This window comes from Vespa velutina, chromosome 3, assembly GCF_912470025.1.
Source record: "Vespa velutina chromosome 3, iVesVel2.1, whole genome shotgun sequence".
Classification (NCBI taxonomy): Eukaryota; Metazoa; Arthropoda; class Insecta; order Hymenoptera; family Vespidae; genus Vespa; species Vespa velutina.
In genome coordinates this window covers 10,427,267-10,447,266 of record NC_062190.1, presented here as the reverse complement: position 1 = coordinate 10,447,266, position 20,000 = coordinate 10,427,267, and the positions used below count along the sequence as shown (strand labels likewise).

Sequence of the window (20,000 nt, the reverse complement as noted above, 5' to 3'; positions counted from 1 at the left end):
ATTTATTCGGCGTATCGTTAACAGTATTATAAATTGAATGGATATCTATTAAATATTCGTATTTGAATTATTATACTAATATTATTAAATTTATCGTTATTGTTCAAAATTATGACAATATGGACATATTTCCATTCATTCTGAAGTAGTGATAAACGGATTATATGACGAGTATTATTACCTTAGATAACAGGAATATACAATGTTATTTACTTTATGAACACGAAATCCATTAGGATTTCCGTATAATTATCATTATAAACTACTTCTCAACTTTTCAATTAATTTAACCAGACTTCGTTCTACTTCGAAAAATCGAACGTAAGTAGAAACGTAGCGACTTCATCAGGGGGAAAAAAAAAAAAAAAAAAAGAAAGAAAGAAAGTAAGAAAGAAAGAACTGTTTTAATTTCGAATAGACATTAGAAGCCCTTATTTCTTTTCCTATTTTTTGTTTTCTTTATTCCATGTACAGAATAGAACAAAAGTTTTTGGATGATCTCTTTCAAAAATAAATCTACGCTTTTTCGCAAAGTTTTAGATTAATTTTCTGTTTTTCTTTCTTTCCAAATCATAAAAAAGAAAAAAAAAAAAAAAGAAGAAATGTTCTCGGTCTTCTAAATTTCACGATATGATAAAAAAAAGAAAAAAAAAAAAAAAAGGAGAAGAAAAGTAAAAAAGAAAAATTAACTGAGAAAATCTCGAAGAAGACTAATTCGTTTTTCGAATTATTTAGGAACTTTTTCATTCAACTTGTATTTGAAATAACAATTACTACGTCTAAAAGATAATGATATGAAATTCAAAATAATGACATATAAAATGTGTATATATATATATATATATATATAATATAAATAATAGCGGATATACATATATATATATATATATATATATATATATATACATATATGCATATATGCATACACATATATGCATAATGATATTATTTCTTGATGGATATTTATCATCATGATAAATCGTCTTTATTCTCTTTAGGATGCTATGACAACAACGAATACATTTTTATCGATAAATACGACGAAAGAGACAAACAGATAGACAGAAAGAGAGAGAGAGAGAGAGAGAGAGAGAGAGAGAGAGAAATAGAGAGAAATAGAGAAAACGATCTTTAAATCTTATCAATTTATCATTTAGCACGATATCATTGTTACATGACACTCGTATAATTTCTTCGCTTTTTCTTTTATGCCGTAACGAGGAGAAAAAAAAAACAAAAAAAAAAAAAAAAAGAAAAGAAAAGAAAAAGAAAACAAAAGAAAATGAAGCAAAGAATATAAAAAAGTAAAAAGCAAAAGAAAAGATAAAAATCTAAAGACAGACTTTCAATTAGAATTTATCCGTAACGTAATAATAAACATATTTTCATAAAATGCTCCATTTTATTGTTTCCTTGAGATATCGTTAATTAAACGACTTCTTTCTTCTTTTTTTATCGTTCAGTTTTCCTTTTCACGTAAAAGAAAATATCTCTTCCATCTTATATACTTCTAGTGTTCGAAATGACTTTATATGCTTTATGAGCTTGGAATTTCAAGAGAGAAAGACATAAGAAAAGGGGGAGAGAGAGAGAGAGAGAGAGAGAGAGAGAGAGAGAGAGAGAGAGAGAGAGAGAGAGAGAGAGAGAGAGAGACAGAGACAGAAAGGTGAGAAAAAAAAAGAAAAGAAACGAACTAACGGGAAAAGAAACGGAAAGAAGAGAAAAAGAGATCAAACGACGATACTTCGAGCATATTAATAGTTTTCCGACTCGTCGATACGTTAAAATTAACAAAACCATCATGATTCTATTAATAGTAAGAATAATATACATATATATATATATATATATATATATATATATACACGGTTAATTCAAATACCATGTAATAATAATTTTTAAAAATCATAATTCCTTAAAATTATTTTTATTAGTTGTTTATACGAGAACGTATGATGGATGAATGCGCACGCGCGTTCCTTTATCGAGGAAACAACTATGTAAATAAATAATACTCGATATATACATGGAAGATCCCCGTTTGTTTACAATACCGAATATCAACAACAACATTTGAACGTATCAAAATCAATTGGAAATAAAATATAATAGATATTATCATTTCTGATCTATATTAATTGTTCGTTACATTACAACCTATTCGTGTATTTATTTTCTTTATTCGAATGATCTCAGATTAAATGAAATAAAAATTTCATACGACTAAATAAATGCATACATTAACGTATATACGTATAAGGTTATGTTCGGTTTTAAATGGTCGAGGAGTAAGCGGCAACATTGTCGTAAAGACGAGAGAAATAGAAAGAGAGAGAGAGAGAGAGAGAGAGAGAGAGAGAGAGACAAAGAAAGAGAAAGAGAGAGAGAGAGAGAGAGAGAGAGAAAGGGAGTAGAGAAAGAAATAGAAAAGGAGAGAGACAGAGAGAGAGAGAGAGAGAGAGAGAGAGAAAGAGAGGAAGAAATAGAAAGAGAGGGAGTAGTAATATAGTCGTTGCTGCATCGAACTATCACCGTCTTTGTTGGATGTACACTTTTCCTGCATCTTTTCTCTCCCTCTCCCACTCTTTCTATATATATATAGAAATATATATATATATGTGTGTGTGTGTGTATGTGTGCATATGTGATTGCACGGCGAACCTTTCGAGTCGTGTACGTTCGTGGGAGATCGGTTTTCGGTTCATATCAAACCGGCTTCCTTCGAACGAGTTAGAACGTTTCTCTTCCTCTTTTTTTCTTTTCTCCTTTTTTTTTCTCCTTCCTTCTTTTTATTTTTTTGGAAAAATACGACGGTCAATAAAGAAATGGTTTTGTACTTACGTTTCGAAAATTACGTGATGTAATTAATGCCGACGATGAGACAGTGAATACGCGTGTCGAAACGTCGCACCATCTCGCTAGGAACATTACGCGACAGGAGACCGCTGATGCCATTTCCAATTTCTCTTAAACGATGACCTTTTTATTTCTTCTTAATTTTCTTTCTTTTCCTCTTATTTCTTCCTCTTTTCCTTCGATCTTCTTTCCGATAATAAAATAGAAAATGATAGATGATTAAGATAGAAAAAGACTTGTAGGAAAAAGGACCACTAATGTTAGTAAGTAGTACCTTTCCTTTACGTTGGCGGGCGAGCACTATCTCTCTCTCTCTCTCTCTCTCTCTCTCTCTCTCTCTCGCTTTCTTTCTTCCTTTCTTTCGTTCTTTCTCTCTCGTTTCTCTCACAACACACGAATAACGCGCGACTAAATACAAACGACCAACAACGCACGACGACGAAGAACAGACTAATCGTGATCGGTCACGGCCGGCATCCTTCGTGCCCTTCCGCGCCGGCTCGCCCGGTGTGTCACCACTGTACTATTATTCGACCAATCACGTTGCATCGTTTACCGAAGATACACGAATCGGTCGCGCGCTTTCGTACTTTGAACAGATATTAAATACATACAAACCGCGGGACTATGGATTGCCTAAACGAATTTGCGCGAAAATTTGAATGTTGAATATATATATATATATATATATATATATATATATACACATATAGAGTTGTATTTATAAAGTATTATCGTAAATCGAAATATTCGATCGTAAATTTCTTTTTAACGGCCATTAGCTCTCACGGCAATACGATTTCATTTTTATCGCTTGAAAAATGAATGCAATACTTGGATATTTATATATATATATATATATATTTTTTTTTTTAACTTTTAATTTTACAATGAAAATATATTCAGAAATTTTATGGGATAATATTTTTTTTTTTTTTTTTTTAGTAATAAAACATCGAGACAAATGTGTTAATTGTTATCAGAAGTTAATATTACAGATAATTGTCTGTCATACTTTATCGAATGACGCTCGTAATATCTGTCAATATGTGCATACAGTTTTTTTTCTCTCTTATCATTTTAAACAATTCTACATCGCTTTTGTTTTTTTTTTTTTTATCTTTCGTTCTCTTTTGTTTCGTTTTTCTTTTCTTTTACATTAAAATTTGAAATAGCGCAGTATTGATAATACCAACGATCGAGTTAATGAAAAAGCAAGATTACGTCATGTATCCAAATGATCTTAACCTTTTCAACGAATCCTTTATCGATCCTTTATTATCAAAAATCAATGGATTTTATTCTTATGTATGTTTATCGAATTATGCGAATCGAATACTATTGACGATCCTAATGCGAATTGGTTTTGTTCTATTGCAAATTGGTGTTGTGAAAAAGGACAATTTGAATTTTATCCTTTTTAAAAATATCCTAGATATCTGTTCTACCACGGTAGCTTATTTTACGATCGGTTTTCTTTTGATCTTCGATGGTGACGCGTACGGCTTTATCTACGGCGATTATTATCCTTACGAGGATTTTACGATAAAGAAGGAAGGATTCTTGATCGGTTGGCAAGTCGTAATGATCGCCTCGGCTATTTGTACAACTAGCATGATAGAAAATAGTCACCTTATGTCACATTTTCTGGTAAATGTACTTTTGGCTGGCATAGTTCAACCTCTTTTAATTCGTTGGACCTGGATGCCAGAAGGGTGGATAGCAAAAGGTAAATTGAATGACGTCAATGTCATTTATCGCGATCACGCTGGATCAGGAATCGTGCACGTTGTCGGTGGACTATCCGGTTTAATAGCTCATTTAATATTATCGAAAAATAGAAAAAACTTAAAAACAAATAATATCGATCGAATAAATTATTTTGGTTTATTCCCTTCGATTATCAATTATTTGGGATTATTCTTGATCTTCGTTGGCCTATCGGTAAAATATAATTTTATTTATGTATATATATTTGTTTTGTTTTATCTATTTATTTTCATAATAATATTTATAAATGTTTTCATTTCAGAGTTTTTCTTCGTCACCAAGGGAAGATGATATATCAAAAGCGATAAACATTATTAATAATAATTTATTGGCAGCATGTTCTTGTTCATTTTTTGTCATAATCATACATTTCACATTTCAACGAGCTATCGATCATTTGACGATGATAAGATGTGTCCAAGGTTTAGTTGCCGGACCAATTATGATCTCGGCCGCCTCAAACGAATATTCTTCATTGATGTCCATTGGATTAGGTTGTTTAGGAGGAACTATTATTTACCTAACATCTAGATTTATCTTTCATAAAGATTTAGAAGATCATTGCAATGTCATAGCAACTCATTTGGTTTGTGGTTTATTGGCAACCGTCTTGGCACCAGTCTGTATATTAAATACAGATTTGAATACACAGACTATTTTATTAAATCTTTCCTGGCAATTAATTTCTTTAATTGCTTTGTTGGTATTAGTGACCGTCGCACTGACACCATTATTTCTAATTTTAAATGCTTGCGGTCTTGCCAGACATAATTCGAAAATTTTCAAAATAAATGAATTAACTGCTACTACGATTACTCTTGAAATGAAAAAAGATTTGCCCGATAAAAATATCGGACATAATAGAAACGAAGAATCGATAATAAATAATGAAAATGTATTTTCCTTGGATTTTTCCGATGAAAATAAACGGCCAAGAAAAGAATTGTTGCAATTGGAGGAAGGTCAATTTATCAAAGAAAATTATTTGAACGGCAAGGCGTACGCCGTGAAAAATGAAAATCTTTCGGAATGTTTGCAATCATCAGGTCTGCATCGTCGAGTAAGTAATTAACGAATGAAACATTTAATTTATTTAGATTAAAATTATTCATCGCGATTATCACAGGAAGAAGAGTACACAAATTAAGACATATATATACACTTCCGGGATGCGGTTTAAATTCCTCACAAAATCAATTCGATGTTGGTGACATGATCGATGTCGATCATTTGAATAATAGAAAATATTTTTCTGAGATGAATTTGCAAAATTCTAAAAATAATTTTTACACGTATGAAGGAATACAACGGGAACGATATTTAAATTGTCAATTTGACGTTAAGAAGAACAATGGTAATGATAATGATAATGAGATTAATATCAATGATAATTATCAATTACGGAGAACACAAAAATTCATGAACTTGCGTGAAGAATTGGATAAACAGATGGAATGCAACGTGGAGGCCATACGTAGAAAAGAATTTAATACGGGCCTGTTCGTATAATATGTAATTTATAAAACGTAAAAGAAAATAAAGGAATACGTTCTTCCGACATTTTATGGTATATTGTCAAATTAAAACGAAGCAAAAGAAAAAGTATAGTTATCTCAATTGTTTTATATTCTTCAATCGATGTTCTCTCTCTCTCTCTCTCTCTCTCTCTCTCTCTCTTACCACCATTTTAAATAATTATTTTATTAGAACTTATTGCCTATACCGTACAGTTATTACAATATTTTACAATAGATTAATCATAAGTTAAATAATCCAAGGTCTTATTAACGTGTCGTACACACATTCTAAACGCATTTCTTTTTTTTTTCCTTTTTTTTTCCTTTTTTTTCTTTTTTTTTTGTAAATCTATGACAACGGCGATTCTTCACATTCGTAACAGTCTATCAAAGCGAAACGTTTCGAAAGTGCTTTCTTATTTTTCATTATGTCTTTCTTCTTTTGATAAAACAATTTAAAATTGAAAATAATTAAGAAATCAAAATAATTGGTAATATTTTATTACTATATTGATCAACATTTAAACAACAACAAAAATTCACGTATGTATATATATATATATACACACACATATATTATCTTGATTTATACGATACATGGAAATCGTAAGTCATGAATTATAAAAATTAATTATTATTATTATTCGTCAAAAGAAAGAAAAAAAGAAAAGAAGACAAAAAAAAAAAAAGAATATAATGTATCATTTTGAATAATAAATTCACTGAAATTCATTGAATACAAATAAATAATAGAATTGAAACAATAGTACTAAACTATTAATCTCATTTGTACAATTCGCAATATGGATATCGTTATTTCCATGGGGTTTATGTTTCCGTTTTGGTTTTGTCACATATTATTGTCAGGCGGCGATAAATCATAAAACTGTTACGGCCGCCGTGCCGAATGAAATTTGAATAACATTAACTACAAAATCCAACGTGTGTGTGTATGTGTGTGTGTGTGGACTTGCGTGTATGTGTATGTGTATGTGTATGTATGTTATCATCTCAATATGATAATACAATTATTATATACAACACGATAAAATGGCACGATTCGACAAAACATATCGATCAGTTGTATAATAATAATCCATCGCTTTTACTAATAATTATTATATCATTATAATTATAATTATAATTATAATTATTATTATTATTATTATTATTATTATTATTTTTATTATTATTATTATTATTATTATTATTATTATTATTATTATTATTAGTAGTAGTAGTAGTAGTAGTAGTATCATTATTATTGTTATCATATTAACAAGAAACTTTGTACAAGGTTTTCGTTAAAACGCCGAATGGCACAATTTAACGGCAGTATAAAAATGGAAACAAACTATACAAACGTAACAAGATCGTAATCAGATAAAATATCTAAAGATAAATATGGCCAAATGAATTGCCGTATTAGAAGAAGTAAATTACTTGTTCGACAACGACATCATTGTAGTAAAAGATTGCGAGTACCGAATTTTTGTTCATTTTTTGTTTTGTTTTTTTTTTCTTTTTTCTTTCTTTCTTTTTTTTTCTCTTTTGATGCTCCATTGCTCGTTTTGGACGGGAGCCTCTATTCGCTTTAGGCTCGTGACTCTCAACAATATTTCTTTTTATCAAATCTCTCTCTCTCTCTCTCTACGTGTATATGTGAGCGTGTTTTTTTATCGATATTTTCTTAATATCATTACATTGATTTCTCTTTTTTCTTTTTTTAAACAAAATGTTAAAATAAAAAACAATGACGTGATACAAAGATTTCGGTAAACGTAAACAATGTAAATCCCTTCGTCAAATTGAATTAAAATTGAAATGTTCGTAATTACAAAGTGAGTGGGTGGATGGGTGATTGGTTTGTTTTGTTGGTAGGTTGGTTAGTGGGAGGGAAGGGGTCGGGCATACAACGAATAAATTAAAGAAACATTTATATACAATGTACAATCGTGTATATAATAGAACTATTCTCGATTGTAAAAGAAAGAAAAATGTCGTATAAGTAATGTAGCCTTGTTGTTCACGAATTTTTTTTCTTTTTTCTTTGGAGAAAGTACAACGTAGTAGGTGTTTGATCGTACATACATTCCCAAAACGAGCAAATAATTTGCCAATATTATTGACTAATTGCTGTCGTTAAAAAGGAGAGAGAAAAAAAAAAAAAAAAAAAAAAAAAAAAAAAAGAAGAAGAAAACAAAAAATTCAGAAACAAAGAAACGACACACGAATAGATTGGACATATATTGCTATATGGGATGATAGAGCAATTTTTTTCGAATATAGTTTTTCTTTTTTGTTCCTTATTTTTTCTTTTTTTCTTTTTTCACATCCGTTACATTTTGATTGTTAAATATTATTTAAAAACGATCGAATGTCCAAACCTCAAACACGTATTTGTTGAAAACTTATCAGAGTTTCTAAAGTGTTTCATGGATTATTGCAAGCGAATATTAATGGATCTCTCATTTTGCACAGACGACGACGTTACGTTATCGGAAGTTTCCAAGTTTCATCCCAAAAGCCTCTCTATAATTGATCTAATATATATATATATATATATTATATATATATATATTTTCTTTTTTTTTGTTATTTTCTTTTTTTTTTTTTGTTAAATCTAATATGTTACATCTACGCGTTGACATCAAAATAGTGTATTACAATATTACATTAATGTACAAACGGACGCGATCATACACCACTTTTATTGACCTTTCCTCTTCGTCGGTACCAAGAATAGTATTGTCAAAATATACAAGAATCATGATCAATTTCAAATATCCTTATACAACGAGAATTAACATACACTGTGTCTCCGAAAGTAGATGGGCCAGAAAGGAAAAAATCTGACAGCCCAAAAGTATGCGTTATTCGCTTGGACGATCTTTTAAATGACATTAAGAACGATCGATCGTTTGATCCACAAACGATATTTTATATTTTGAGAAGTAGATAGGTTTTTTTGTTTGTTTGTCTGTTTGTTCGTTTGTACGATCGATCGATCGATCGATCGTTCGTTCGAACGAGGATAAATCTCTTTAAACACGTTAACAACGCGTTTTGGACAGATCATCATACCTCAATAGAATTAAGTTGACAAACTCTTCGAAAATACGAAGTTTGGTTCAGAAAGAATTTAATTTACTTCATGCCATTCAGATATTTCTTTTTCGATATATCATTCTCGATATTTTTATAATTCAATCATAATGCTTATTCGATTTTACAAAATAATTTGATTCGTTGTTTGACAACGATTCCTTTTTATTTAATTAATTAATTAATTCATTCATTCCATTCATTCATTATTTAATTCTTTTTTTTTTTTTTATTTTATATTTTTTCCCCCTCTCGAAACATTTCATCGAAGTGCGAAGAGCGACGCTATCGCAAAATCTTACGCGAGAAATCATTAAGCGACGATAGAAAAATATAGGAGGGGCATTCTTTGAGAGAAAAAAATAGAAAAAAGAAAAAAGAAAAAAAAAAAAAAAAGAAAAAAGTGTGCTCCATTTAAAAGCCAAAGATATAAAATCGGTGCTTGACTGAACGTCAAATAGTCCTCGATATAAGATTTTCTTTCTGATCCAAACGAAGTAAAGATTATCAAGACTTTCTATTATCCTGATAACAATGAAATCAATCGCAGATTATGTCTGCGAGTTTAAAAGTTGGCCGATAATCGGCCTTCCTGACTTTTAATGACGCAACAACGATAATAATAATTATATTATTACAATATAACGTTAATAATAGTACTATTAGCTTAACAACGATCAACAGTTACGGATTATGTAACCGTATAATCGCTTAGTGACTAGCTTTCCAGGCTTTCACCGATTTTAGGCCACTCCACTGGTCATGGTCCTTCTCCCCGATTAGGATTTGTAGTCCAGCGAAATATTTACATGATAGAAATAATTTACAAGTCTTCCACCAACAAACGTCGTATCTCGTGTACGGCGGAAGCAAGAATCCAGGCTTGAAATCGAGAAATAGCTGTGTTTCATGTGATCGGCGTTTGCTAGGTCATCACCGTGTCGGTTAGATCTTCCTTAAGCCATTGCGGAATCGTTCTGGATCCAAGTCGTTTCAATAATTTTACAAGGGCGGTGTTGTGTGACAAGTAATACCTCTAGAAAAGAAAAAAGCAAAAAAAAAAAAAAAAAAAAAAGAGAGAAAAAAAAAGGAGAAAAAAAAAGAGAGAGAAAGAAAAAAAGAAAATTAATAAAAATAGAAAGTTCGAAATTCAAATAAATTTTGACTATCGACTGTCATATAATTTGTTTTTTTTTTCTTTTTTTTTTTTTTGTGAACTTTTTTTTGTTTTATTTTTTAATCAAGAGAAAAATGTTTGTCTGCAACTGACTTGCAAGAATTTATAGGATTTATCCTCCATAGGCGGGTACTGACGTCCTTTGCTCTTTCCAAGACACTTCGTACGATCCTCGTTGGTAACTTGACAAAAGAATCCCTTTTTAGGATCGTACCTAAGATGCGACGAGTAATTAAATGCCGGTGTGATTTTGAGAAACCTTTGCAATTCGTGCAACGTTTCAACTGGATTTTGTCGCAATTGTTCGCCATCAATGATATGCAATTGCTGTGGTGGATAAAACGATAACCATCTTTCCAAATGTTGCGCATACTTGCCAGGATTGAGGCATCTATAAATTTAATATATATATATATATATATATATATATATATATATATATATATATATATACATACATTTTTATATAGTTATATTTATATCGTGAAATATTTAAAATGTAAGAGAAAAGAAGAAAAATAAAAAAAGAAAAAAGAAAAACATTTAATCAATATGAATATTTGATACGATACCTATTTCGAAGATCTCTTAATGGTTTTGGGGCCGTATCGCTGGCCGTAATGACCGAATGAAATGAATAATTATTTGCTACGGGATCACCATGTACTCTGGTATGCTGATACCACGAGTAAGCTCTTCTAGCCGGCGAGAGTAATATAGTAATGAGTTTGGCCCTTGGTAATAAAGCGTGAGCCCTTCTTGGTACCAATTCGCCGTCAAAATAGGTTGCTGATTTTTCGAAAAGATATCTGGAACTCTCGTTTTTCGATGCCGGAAAGAAGCTCATATACCTGTAAAATATTTGTTGGAGAACGTACGAGATAGGGTAGGGTAGAAAAGGGATAATAAGGGGTAGGAAAAGAAAAGAAAAGAAAAGAAAAAAAAAATATAAATTACATTACAATATGACAATAAACGTTCGGTGATACAACGAAATCGATTTGGATACAATTTTTTTTTTTTTTTTTTTTTTTTTTTCTATGGATAAATCATCATCACCAACCAATCTAAACCCTTGTAATAATTTTTCCCATTGAAAAATTGTATTTCCTCGAACGTGTCTGGGCTCGGCAAATTACTGCTTATGGCCGGATGGATGGACAGAAATGTGTAGAGCGCAGTTGTCCCAGTTTTTTGCGGTCCTATAACTAAAAACCTTGGCAGTTGATCGCACGTTTTATTCCTCGACCAAATCTTTTGATGTCTTTGATCGTCACACGGGTTCTGTAAGATTTCGAATAAAAAAATTTTTGTAATCGTCTTCTATTAATTATTACAAATAATAATAATAATAATAATAATAATAATAATAATTGGACAATATGAACAGGCATATGTAATCTCACTTACACCCCATACGGGATCGGCCTCCTCCGGATAAAGTTGAAAATAATGTTCTCCAAGTTTAAGAGGCGGTGAACTCGATAATCTCAAATTTGTCCAACATTGTATAAACTTTATTACAGATTCGAACGTATACAATGCCAAACGGTCGTTACCATAATTGGACATGTGCGTCATAAAAATATTTATCTGAAAGGATAGAAAAAGAAAAGAAGATAATAAATAAATAGATAAATAGATAGATAAATAGATAAATAAATAAATAAATAAAACGAAAGATCGCAATTAACGACTGGACGATTAATCAACTGTACGTTCAAAGTTATAGTAATTTGAGAGAAGGGAAAGGTAAACGTGGAAAGGGTAGGAGGTAAGGGGTAAGGAGAGAAAATGAAAGAGAGAGAGAGAGAGAGAGAGAGAGAGAGAGAGAGTTTACGCTTCGCTTACAGGATTATAAACGATCGTTTGAAAGAGTTCGCCGCCTTGTATCGATTCGTCCAACTTATCCCTTCCGCCTGGGTACCTCTCTATAAAGATTGTATGAGTGAAAAGGCCGCACGTCTGTCTTGGTAGTACCTAGCAAAGAGAGAAACGTAAGTATATATAGCGAATTTCATCTTGATTCGAAATAAAATGGAAAAAAAAGAAAGAAAAAAAAAAAAAAAAGAAATAAATAAAAAAGACGAAGAAGACAAAAAAGAAACAATAATCAACATTAACGATCGTTAATTAATCTTTATTTTATTTATTTGAAGAAGATAAATGGTCGAAGATAAGATTCGAAGGATAAGCGAAACAAAACGAAATAAAAAAAAAAAAAAAAAAAAAAGAAAAAAAGAAAGAGAACGAAAAAGACAACTTACAACGTTACGTTGTAATACGTGACAATCTTCTCATTTTTAAGTTCTTCTTAGAGCAACGCAAGTAGTTATATAAATAACTGATGTCCGACGTAAACTATGAAGTTAAAAGCGACACGAAGTCAAAGCGAATGCAGGATATATCGATCCGAGAATTTAATAGGTCAGCCGCTCGTTTACATTGACCCAGACCTAGATATCCGTTTTGTCGTCTTCGTCGTCTTTATCGTCGTTGTGACGTAGTGACGCTTTCAACCAATAACCCATACCTCCTTACGGAGTTCTAGTTCTTCTTACCATGATGTTACGATGAATGAAGCCACGTCTCAAACGGGCCGGTCTTAGATGTGGGTATTCCTCCGTGCTAGTGACCTTGATGTTCCAAACTCTTTTCCATGCCTCATAAAGGCCTTCGTGGACCGGATAAACGCCTGAGTGATGTGGACTTACGCTGTAGCCGCTTACCGTCGGTATACCGTGGTCCTTTGCGAATTGTTTGTTCAGTGCCATGTCCAATTGTAGATGGGTCACATTCTCGTATAGATGGGGCTGTTGATGGTTCCACATGTGGGAAAACCACGTAAATCTACAAGATAGATATAATTAGAATGGCAAAAAGATATACCATATGATATCACGATACTTATTAATTAATACTCATTGTACACATCTCAAAATAATTTCAAGTTGTGAACTTGCGGGGCGAAGGGGAGGATACATGCGCTACATCTACAAATACCTTGGAAAAGCTGTCATTTATTATAGAGAATGAATAATTTTGACACAAAAAAAAAAAAAAAAAAAAATAAATAAATAAAAGTACTGTATATCCTTTGAAGTCTCGGAAATAAAAATCAGTAGGTTTTCGAAAATGCATTTCCAATTCTGTCATTATAAAAAAGAAATTCATAAATCATGCAACACGTAAATTGTTTTAACTGAGCTAAAAGTTGATCTTAGGGATTTTGATTCTGTACGCCCAATATGCACAGTTAAGATTAATTAAATCAACGTAAATTCACCTGCCGTTGTCTCATTTTTAGCTTAAATAAAGATCAATTGCAAAGGAATTACAGAATAATATGTACTACGTGTGTATATTTTTTACCTGTCGACGTTCTCCAGCAGCATATCGTCCCCCAAGTTTTCCTCGGCTGTCCCGTGATGAAAATACTTCCCGGAAAACCCCAAGTTGAATTTGAACCCCGGAACAAGAGCCTGTATCCTTTGTTGAGTTGCGAGCAAAGCCATAACGTCGTCCCTCTTAAGTCTTGTACTTTTTTCACCGACGAATATATCGTCTACGTCGACCAGTATCATACGATTCAAGCTTAGGCTAAGCTGACCGTGAGATAGATACGAGAGTGAATCGAGAAGCAACAATTTGTGCAACCAAAATCGTAGACCACCACCGAATAGGACCCTTTGTATCCCATCGTATCTCCCATGATCCTGTTGTAAAAGAAAATCGAATTGAACAATGAAAATAATTATACAAATGGACACTCTTTTAAAATGATAATGACAAATATCAATGCCGAAAAGTAATATCTACGTAATCGCAGAGACACAAGCTGTTAATTGTCTTGTTCGACGGGTAATTTCCCTTTCCCTATCTCCTCCATCCACCTTCTCCATCCTCGCGCTCTATGGAATATGCTATGAACCGAGCTTGTTAGCAGTAAACAACAATAATAATCTCACTGATAAACCCTATTACCGAAAGGGGTGACTCGCAGAAGAGAAACGAAGAGAGGATAGAGGATCGCGCAGGTAGTCAGTTAATTAAATCAGGAACCAATCAGCCGTTGGTTCATTCGATTAATGAGCAACGCCGTGTGCCTTGCTTCATTGCAGGTACTGCGAGGCCATCAATTTATTTTGTTCGTTGATCAGTTTCTAGTCTCCCTTTCCCTCTCTATCCCTCTCCATTCTCTTCCTCACTTTACTCCTTCGTCTTCTTCTTCTTATTCTGTTTCTGTTTCTTCTTTCTTTCCTTCTATTTCTCGCAAGCATTATATGCTTTTTACGTGTATTACTCAAAGGTAATACACGTAATCGCTATAGCTAGTACGGAATAGATAGAAACGTGTATAGTAAAGCGTACTGTATTCTCTGAGGTACCGAAATCACAACGATGTCCATAAATCAATGTTAACATTTGACGTTCACGTAGTTAGCGAAGCGCGAGCGAGCCTCTCGGCATCGGATCTCTCTTATCAAACGCGACGACGCGTTTCCTCCTTTTCTCACGGAGGAAGAAATTCATCTGGGGATACGGAAATAAGTTTATCTTCGTTCCGCCAAACTTCCCGCCAAAGTAGAGAGAAAGAGAAAGAGAGAGAAAGAGAGAAAAAGAGAGAGAGAGAGAGAGAGAGAGAGAGGCAGGGAGAAAAATATTTCACATGCGATCGATATGAGTACGTATGTGTATATATCCACCTGGTTATCCGTATATATATATATATATATATATATATATATATATATATTAGAAATAGTATATATGGAAATAGAGAGGAAAATGTTAGACAAAAGAAACGAGACTATCGAGACTATGTACGTGTATGCTGAACGTACGTACGTATGTATGCATGTATGTATGTATGTATGTATGTATATGGAACGTGATAGAATAGTTCAAACGTTCTACATACATACATACATACATATCATACATACATATGCATACATACATACATACATACATACATACATACATACATACGTACATATGTGTACGTATATCTATCTATAGAAATAAATGTCACTTTGTAACGTTTTATTTCACTGTCTATATTGAAATCGTATAACGCGTATTACCATCCACCATAAAGTTATCTAACGTGCATAATTTCATCATAAATTTTTCCATCCAACAATTTTTCTTTTCTATACACCACCATATGTATCGGCTTCGAATGTAAAGGTATAATAAAATTTACGGCATTGATTTAGTAGTACGAGCTACGAATCTATCGATAAATTTGATTTTGTAATCCGATTGATTTTTAATATTCAGCAAGTTTCTGCGGTAAAAGGAAAAAAAAGAACAGACAGACAGACAGACAGACAGAGAAAGAGAGAGAGAGAGAGAGAGAGAGAGAAAGAGAGAGAAGGAAAAGACAGAGAGAAAGGGAAAAAAAGATAAATAATTCGAAGTGTCGCAAAGTTTTTTCTCCGAGTTCCATGAAATCACCACCAGCCATTTTTGCATAGCACGACGTACAAAGAACATCCCTCGAGCGTCGTAGAAACTCGCGCATCACCCCCGGAGAAAGGAAAACGGGTCCTTCTTTGCTCATTCCAAGCTCCTTCTCTTTCACGGTTGCTCGAAGGAATCTCGTAATCCGAAATTCCTGTGCGATCGTAAACGCCAAGTAATAGAGCTTTACGAATTGTTTCGAGCCCTCCCCATCGCGATACCGCACGCTTACTCGTATGGGTGTTTGATCTCGCTTCTCTTCCTTCCATGAAAATTCCTCATTTGTTTTCCTCTACGGTATCTCTACCCTCTTTTACGTTGAAAAAATAAAAATTTCGAGTTAGTCGGATAAGAGTTACCCTTAACCAAAGGGAACCTTTCTAACAAACTACATCCTTTCTGTCTCTCTCTCTCTCTCTCTCTCTCTCTCTCTCTCTCTCTCTCTTTCCCTCTCTTTATTTTCTTACTTTGTCTCTTTGAAATTATGTTGGCTCGATATTCTCGATTTTCAACGTCACTGTTGTCGCCATGCTATTCCCAGTAGTAAGGGAGTTACGAATTATACTCGTCTCGTACTATGGATGTTGATACGAAAGACGTAGAGGAAATGATGAAAAAAAGAGAGAGGGGGAGAGAGAGAGAGAGAAGAAAGGAACAGAATGGTTGGACCAAACGAGAAACATATTTATCATGTTCCCTGGATAAAATCCCAGGAGAGATTTAACTCTAAGGGATAGATGTGATATATATATATATATATATATACAACCGAGTTAGGCTTAGAAATAGATTTTCAAACGTAAGTCTGTTAAAAAACGATGCGAGATTGTACGATATTAATGACATCATTATTAATGACCCCGTAGAATTTATTTTTCTCAATGACAAGAGCCTCATAATCGAGGATTTTTATATATAAAAATTTCAGGAGCAATCTCAGTCAGGTAGGTATAACGGAGACACAGATACATAGAAAAAGAGAGAGAGAGAGAGAGAGAGAGGGAGAGAGGGAGAGAAAGAAAGAGAATAAGAGAGAAAACGCAGGGGAGGAAATTAAACGTCGATTCTCGACCGTCTCGATTTCCCGAGACTATCTAACGAGCGATTAATTACAGTCGAATAAAGAGTTCGATAGTCACGTAAGCTCGGTACAAATCAATGGTAATGCTTGCACACGCAGAACGACGAGCATTAATTCGGTAGCTGTCGGATGGTAGAGAACGGTAGACGTGACAGGAAAGTCCAATAAGAGGATTCTCTCACCTGAATGACAGTGGCCAGAGGGCTTTTGTTGGTCGGATAGTCGAGACTGTCCCTGTGTGCCCAGGCCAACGGTTCGTACGTACTGTGATTGGCCTGAAAAATGGTCCAGTCACCGCCAGGAAGTGGTCCCCAGGCTGTTTCTCCGGATCTGGTTAATCGTAGAATAGGAGATGCCGCGTTCAACTGGGCGTCCTGCGTTAGAGTGAAAAACTGATTTCATTTCGTACCGTTTCAGAGTCTAAGCGGCAAGTCGTTTTCTCGAACATTTCTCGACGATATTCTTGACAGCTATCGTCGAGTATCATTGTCAGAGAAAATCTACTATATGCCTCTTTTTCTTTCTCTTTCTCTTTGTCTATTTATCTGTCTGACTGTTCGTCCATCCGTCTTTCTTCGTTTGTTCAATGAGATTTTATTACAACATTGTTACGAAGAAGATAAGTCTCGGAGATGGATGTGGAAATATGCGGGAAATGCAGTAAACTGTGTGTAAAATTTGTTGCCTGAATAAATCCGTGATACAATAACGTTTACGATTTTAGGTAGATATTACGAGAATCGTGTGAATGCTAAGAGAGAAAGAGAAAGAGAAAGGGGAAAAGAGAGAGAGAGAGAGAGAGAGAGGGAGAGGGAGAGAGAGAAAGAGAGAAAAATTCATAATGAGAAAAACTGAATGCAGGTATCTAAAGCGTTTATTATATTTTTGAGCACGGTGATGCGAATTAAAGCGGAATGTAATAATACATACATACGTGAATGGATGTACGCACATACATACCTCTACGCGTAATTAATTACTGAGTTTTTCGTTTAATCGCGCACGGTCAAGTCTCGTCGTTCCCTCGACGACATGGGTTCTTCTAAATCTTTTTTCATTTCTTTCTTTAGATATAATTTTTCATATTTTTCACGTTATTTCTTTCTTTTTTTCCCCCTCCTTTATCAAACGATAAACAAGTTCTTACTCTTATCGTATCGACACATTAAAAAATATATAAAAAAGAAGAAGAGAAAGAAGATAAGGAGTAAAAAAAAAGTCTTTTCTTTATTTTTTTTTTTCCTTTTCTTTTCTTTTTTTTTATTCCTTTTCTTTATTATTTTCTCTTCCTTGAAAATTTGTTTCCTTTGTTCGTCGTAATAGCGATATCAATTTGTAAAAGGGAACGGTAAAGTGGATCGCTTCGAGATTATTACCGGTGTCGGTGCAATGGGATGCATGCAAATTTATTCGTCGGAGTAACGTTCTTTTCCCACGAATCGCTTAACGCTATTTTTCCTATTGCCGCGAGAACGTATTATGCTTTGGTGGTTGTACGGTAGCGAAAAGAAGAGGTGCGAGTAGGGTTGGAAGGGAACAACGTCTTTTATTATTCTACTTTACGAGAATTTCTTTCGTTCTCTCTCTCTCTCTCTCTCTCTCTCTCTCTCTCTCTCTCTCTCGTTCTTGTTCACAGTGCGGGCTCATAAGTTTTCTACGAAATAAAGTCGGTCGTTTCGTCACGACACGACGAGATTGCCACTTAAAGTTTTCTGTGATCGGAGCTCGGCCTCCGTGGCGTGATCTTTACGCGTCTCTTCTTCTTCTCCACTACTACTACTACTACTACTACTACTACTACTACTACTACTACTACTACTACTACTACTACTACACTACTACTACTATTACTACTACTAACACTAATACTACCACTACAATTTTTTTCTCTTTCTAACTCTTTTCTCCTCTTTCTGATCCTCCTCCTCTCATAGTGATAGACCTTGAGATATACCGGAACGTTGCTTTTTATCGATCTTCTACCGGGAGGAAGATGAACGAAAAGATTACTCTCGAATGAACGAAAATAACGTCGTCGAGTGGTGGCTCGTTCGTTCGTTCGTTTTTTTTTCTTTTTTTTTTTTTTTTTTTTTTTTTTTTTTTTTTTTTTTTTTTTTTTTTTGATAAATGTCTCGCATTTACTCATAAAATGCATTTAACTCATTCACGAAATAAATTTGAAAAATAATTAGAATTGATTATATTCATAACAAATTAAAAACTAACCTTAAGCCGAAGATTCGTATGTATGAACAGAGGAAAACCCTTTAGTTGGGCACCAACGAGACTCTCCTCGCCTGGAGGAGCAAAACCAACGATTCCAACTGAGTATTCTCTGCAATACTTGTCCAATAGTTCTCGATTCCACTTGTCCATTTGCAGGTACTTGTTAAGGTTCTCGAATATTAGAACGCCGTAACGACCCTTGTCGAGATTCGTCAATACCGGCAGAGACTTCCCGGCCACCTCTACTTTGTACCTGTAATATAATATATTTATTTTTTATAATAATTCACGCTAATCATCGATATTTTAACGTTAACGAAGTACCGATTCATTTTTTCTTTTCAATTTTACCAAAACTATACATATCTATATTTATATATATGTATATATATATATTAAGCTATAATTTATCAATGGTCTCTTTCTCTCTGTCTCTTTTTCTCGTTCTCTAAGCTTTTCTTCTTGCAAATTTCGTTTTTTTCTTTCTTCTTTTCTCTCTCTCTCTTTTTCTTTTTTTTTCTTTCCATACGAATCTCAAACGAAACTACCGAGACCAGAGAAGGCAGTTAACTCCCTTTTTCGTTACGAATAAATTTCCTTGCCTTCCGTAGCAAACGATACTTTATTCCCTCCTCTTTCTATTCCTCCTTCTTCTCTTCTTCTTTTTTCTTCCTCCTTCTTTTCACCTCCCTCGCCTTTGACCACCTCTTCCTCATTCCCACTCCCCTTTCTCCCATATTATCATCGTATAAATATATACACAACCGCAAATATTTGGATACCACGTGTGGATATCGCA

General features: G+C 33.4%; 3 protein-coding genes across 10 annotated transcripts in view; 1 reads left to right on the top strand and 2 right to left on the bottom strand.

Moving 5' to 3' along the window:
• Window positions 1-3,279, bottom strand: part of LOC124948097 (calcium uniporter protein, mitochondrial) — a 51,338-nt gene extending 48,059 nt beyond the window's left edge. For 2 of the 3 annotated variants that reach the window (XM_047491227.1, XM_047491230.1), the window contains exons 1-2: window positions 3,131-3,279; window positions 2,842-3,039 (exon numbers count right to left, since the gene is read on the bottom strand). In XM_047491227.1, the coding sequence (XP_047347183.1) occupies window positions 2,842-2,955 (114 nt within the window). In that variant the 5' untranslated portion in view covers window positions 2,956-3,039; window positions 3,131-3,279. Of the gene's footprint in view, window positions 1-2,841; window positions 3,043-3,130 lie in introns of all 3 variants that reach the window. The other variant, XM_047491228.1, reaches the window with a different exon arrangement.
• Window positions 3,142-20,000, bottom strand: part of LOC124948095 (bifunctional heparan sulfate N-deacetylase/N-sulfotransferase) — a 297,073-nt gene continuing 280,214 nt past the window's right edge. For 5 of the 6 annotated variants that reach the window (XM_047491222.1, XM_047491221.1, XM_047491220.1 and 2 more), the window contains 10 exons: window positions 19,202-19,454; window positions 17,158-17,349; window positions 13,798-14,141; window positions 12,987-13,275; window positions 12,277-12,405; window positions 11,836-12,018; window positions 11,489-11,709; window positions 10,998-11,276; window positions 10,519-10,816; window positions 3,142-10,284 (listed from right to left, as the gene is read on the bottom strand). In XM_047491222.1, the coding sequence (XP_047347178.1) occupies window positions 10,174-10,284; window positions 10,519-10,816; window positions 10,998-11,276; window positions 11,489-11,709; window positions 11,836-12,018; window positions 12,277-12,405; window positions 12,987-13,275; window positions 13,798-14,141; window positions 17,158-17,349; window positions 19,202-19,454 (2,299 nt within the window). In that variant the 3' untranslated portion in view covers window positions 3,142-10,173. The remainder of the gene's footprint in view (window positions 10,285-10,518; window positions 10,817-10,997; window positions 11,277-11,488; window positions 11,710-11,835; window positions 12,019-12,276; window positions 12,406-12,986; window positions 13,276-13,797; window positions 14,142-17,157; window positions 17,350-19,201; window positions 19,455-20,000) is intronic. The other variant, XM_047491223.1, reaches the window with a different exon arrangement.
• LOC124947652 (putative ammonium transporter sll1017) lies at window positions 4,084-6,184 on the top strand. Its single transcript, XM_047490109.1, has 2 exons — window positions 4,084-4,800; window positions 4,889-6,184. Exons 1-2 carry the CDS (start codon window positions 4,084-4,086, stop codon window positions 5,696-5,698), a joined length of 1,527 nt encoding a protein of 508 aa, XP_047346065.1. The 3' UTR covers window positions 5,699-6,184.